Source organism: Cebus imitator, unplaced genomic scaffold (genome assembly GCF_001604975.1).
Source record: "Cebus imitator isolate Cc_AM_T3 unplaced genomic scaffold, Cebus_imitator-1.0 Scaffold228, whole genome shotgun sequence".
NCBI lineage: Eukaryota > Metazoa > Chordata > Mammalia > Primates > Cebidae > Cebus > Cebus imitator.
This window is the reverse complement of record NW_016107543.1, coordinates 2,826,424-2,830,128: the sequence shown is the minus strand read 5'-3', so window position 1 is coordinate 2,830,128 and position 3,705 is coordinate 2,826,424. Positions and strand designations below refer to the sequence as shown.

Below are 3,705 nucleotides of genomic sequence, written 5' to 3'. Positions count from 1 at the left end.
AAAAAAAAAAAAAAAAAAAGATGATCAGCTGGGCATGGTGGCCCATGCCTGTAATCCCAGCACTTTGGGATGCCGAGGTGGGTGGATCACCTAGGTCAGGAGTTCAGGACAAGCCTGGCCAACATGGTGAAACCCCCCTCTGTACTAAAAATACAGAAATTAGCTGGGCATGGTGGCGGGTGCCTGTAATTCCAGCTACTCAGGAGGCTGAGGCAGGAGAATCTCTTGAATCCGGGAGGGGGAGGTTGCAGTAAACTGAGATTGTGCCCTTGAATTCCAGCCTGGGTGACAGAGAGAGACTATCAAAAACAAACAAACAAAAAAGATCATGATCACCCTAAGGGAAACTTGATGTTTAACTGTAAATTTCCTCCATTGGGAACAATAATTAAGCCTATCTGGGGTATACTAGGAACATGTGTGATTGCTTCTTGTTTCTGGTTTGGTAGAGAAAGAACTGTATGCTTGGAATCATTGCAACCCAGAAAGATACTAATTTTAAAGCCTACTGAATGCCATGCTCTGAGTACATAAAGACAACGTCCTACAATTTGGTGGGGGGTCGGGGAGAGGACCCAAACCTGGAAGGATTCTAAACGTAACAAATGCTATCAACTGGCTCAAAATTATCTAAAATTAGCTATGTGACTAATTTTCCTTGGGAAAGTTTCACGGCAGAGATAAATGACATTTGAGCTGAGCCTTGAAGGACGCATAGTTTTTCCAGTTAATAATGGGAGGATTAAAGATATTCCAAACAGGAGGCCTTGGAAATCACTCCTCTGAGTGGGTTTCCCGCGCTGCAAAGCAGCAGAGACACCTAGAAGTGAGATGGCATCGGAGAAAAAAATTTGGAATGAATCCCAGCCCCTTGGGAGCTGCACGGCTTTAGCAAGGCAACTCAACAGGGGTCGCTGTAAGGATGAAAAGATGCGACCTTTGCGAACTGCCAAGCAGATGCTTGGTATAACAGGTGCTCAATAAACGCTCACTCGCTCCCCTTCCCTCCAGGTTCCAGGGAAGCTCTTCCGGGAAGAGCTCCGCAGTTCCGGCCCCTCCACTGGGCCCGCGTACAGAGGTCCTCGTTACCTGGGTGTCCCGGCTGGCCATAAATGAAGCCCTTCGTATTGAATAAGGTAGAACGCGGGCATTCGACTGCGGAGGAAAGAAATCACTGACTTTTTAGTTAGAAGAGGAGCGGGGTTCAAGTAGGACAGGGCAGGGCGAGGCGAAGGAGGCAGGGCCGAGGGAGAGGCCTGGGGACCCGGCGGAGGGAGCCCCACCTCCTGGGAGGCACCAGAGCACCGCGGAGAGGAGGACCCACGCTCGCATCGCGGCTCAGGGGCTAGCGTCGCAGGAGGCGTCGAGGGACGGTCTCCTTCCTACTTCAGCCCTGGCCCAACACCTCCCCATCTCCTCCACAGCGCCGAGCGGAACGCCGGGGTCACCTCCCCTACCCGTCCGTCGCCCCCTCGGGAGCGGACGCAGAGGAGAACGCGTGCGTGCTCTGATTCTCGCGCGCGGGGGCGGGGCGAGGGCGTGGGAGGCGGACGCCTGGTCCCCTGGTGTCACGCGGCCGCAGGCGTGCGAACGCTTCGCGCCTTGTGACCGGCGCCATTTTCCCGCGCTCGGCGCCCCTTCGTTCTCCTAGCGGAGCGGAAGGGAGGAAGAGAGTAAGGGGAAAGAAGCCGCGACGTCGCGTTCCCGGGATTCCCCGGTCTAGGGGCTGAAGGGATGGAGGAGAGAACACCGGGGGGTCCAAGGACTGTAGGGGGGTTGGGGGCGGCCGCCAGGGGATGCGATGCGATTGGGACCTGAGGAAGGCAGAGGCTTGTGACAATTTCCTCCTCACGTGAAGCAGAGAGGCCCGCGTGGGGATTTCCTATGCCTCTCATCTCATGAACGCTGAAACGGGGTGTCCAGTCTCTTTCAAACTGACAAGCGATTTTTATCTAATTGCGTTCTTTACCCGCAAAACCAAGACCCGGAAGAGCCACTGCTGAGCCAGGAAGGCGCCTCTGGGCCTTCCCACTCTAGGGAGGGGAGCGTTGAATCTTGATTTTCACTTCAAGTACGAGGCGATGTGAGAGACCCTCCCAGTGCACAGGTATCTAGGTCGGTGACGTGACCTGGCTTTAAAAATGGGTCCAAGCGTAAGGCAGGAGCCCGACTGGCTTTTTCTGTAGGGATGGATGATTAGTCAAGATCAGGGGGCTCCAAAGGGGATCCTGCCCGCGTCGTTGATGGCTCCTTCTTGGCTATTAGTTTGGTGGCCCGAAAGGCCCTGTGTGTTGTCTGTTTCTTAACAGCGGGGCACCACCCTCAGTAGTGGTTTTGAGTAGGCTGGTTAGCAGAGAGAGCCCAAGGTTCAGACAGGGTGCAGAATGGTTATTTTGGGTGAGATCAAGAGTTTTCGGTTTTATTTCCTTTAAGCCGAGTCAGTACTTGGACTATCTCAGATGGTCCAGGAACAACCTTTGTCAGTAATTTCATTTTTAGTCACCGTTAATTTTACCTATATAGCATAAGCTGTGAAATGTGACTCAGTGAGTCAGATCCACCCATTGTCAGTTACCATGTCTGGATACATGGTCTGGTCTCAACTGTTCCCTTCTTAAGGTAATGATAACAAAGACAGATTTAGGCATTATCTTTGATTCCCTCCAAGTTCATCATTCCAGTTTTAGTCAAAGTACATTATAAATCCACGGTGTGTCTTATTGGCTTCTCAGTTATTGCAAGTAATTGATCCTTGTAAATCCTATGTGATAAACTAAATCCTATGAGAAGAGACTTAACCAAATGAGTAGTAGTTGTCTGTCAAAAGTACCCATCCACTCTTTTTAAATAAACTTTTTATTTTAGAAGAGTTTTAGACTTACAGAAAAATTACAAAAACAGTACAGAGAGTTTTTACATACTCCCACTCGATTTTCCCTATTATTGACATCTTACATTGGTTTGGCACATTGCTTCCAATTAATGAGCCAATATTGATATATCACTATTAACTGAAGTCCAAACTCGATTCAGATTTCCTTAGTTTTTTGCCTAATGTCCCCCTGCCACCCCCTTCTTTTTTTTTTTTTTTTTTTTCTCCAGGATCCCATGTGGGATCCTACATTACCTAGAGTCGTCATAGCTCTTTAGATTCCTCTTGACTGTGTCAGACTTTTCTTGTTGTTGAAGGTCTTGACCTGGCTTTAACTGGTTAGGTATTTTGTAGAATGCCTCTCTACTGGAATTTGGTGTCTTTCCCCATGTTAGACTAGAATTATGGGTTCTTGGTAGGAAGATTACAGAGATAAAATGACATCCCCATCACATCATATCAAAGGTACATACTATCAACGTGCCTTATCACTTGATGTTAACCTTGGTCTGTTGGCTTAGGTACTGTTTGTCAGGTTTCTCCACTGTCAACTTACTCCCCCACTTTCATACTATACTCTTGGAAGGAAGCCACTATGTGTGCCCACACTTAAAGAGTAGGGATTTATGCTGCACCTCCCTGAGGGTGGAGTAGCTACATAAGTTATTTTACCAATCCACTTTTAATCCCCTTAGGTATCACTCTCGGGAGTCTGAAATACTCAGTTTCGAACTATTTACAGAGTAGTAACATGCTCCACTGTCGAGTATACAAAGTATTGTAATGGAATATCATAAAGTTTTCTTACAACTTTTTTTTTTTTTTTTTTTTTT

The 3,705-nt window shown here is 48.3% G+C and overlaps 1 protein-coding gene across 2 annotated transcripts in view; it reads right to left on the bottom strand.

Annotated features, from left to right (window-relative positions):
* ZPBP2 (zona pellucida binding protein 2) overlaps window positions 1-1,526 on the bottom strand; it is an 8,492-nt gene extending 6,966 nt beyond the window's left edge. The window contains exons 1-2 of one of the 2 annotated variants that reach the window (XM_017497096.2): window positions 1,284-1,526; window positions 1,090-1,155 (exon numbers count right to left, since the gene is read on the bottom strand). In XM_017497096.2, coding sequence (XP_017352585.1) covers window positions 1,090-1,155; window positions 1,284-1,332 — 115 coding nt within the window. In that variant the 5' untranslated portion in view covers window positions 1,333-1,526. The remainder of the gene's footprint in view (window positions 1-1,089; window positions 1,156-1,283) is intronic. The other variant, XM_037727321.1, reaches the window with a different exon arrangement.
* Between the last annotated feature and the right edge of the window lie 2,179 nt (window positions 1,527-3,705).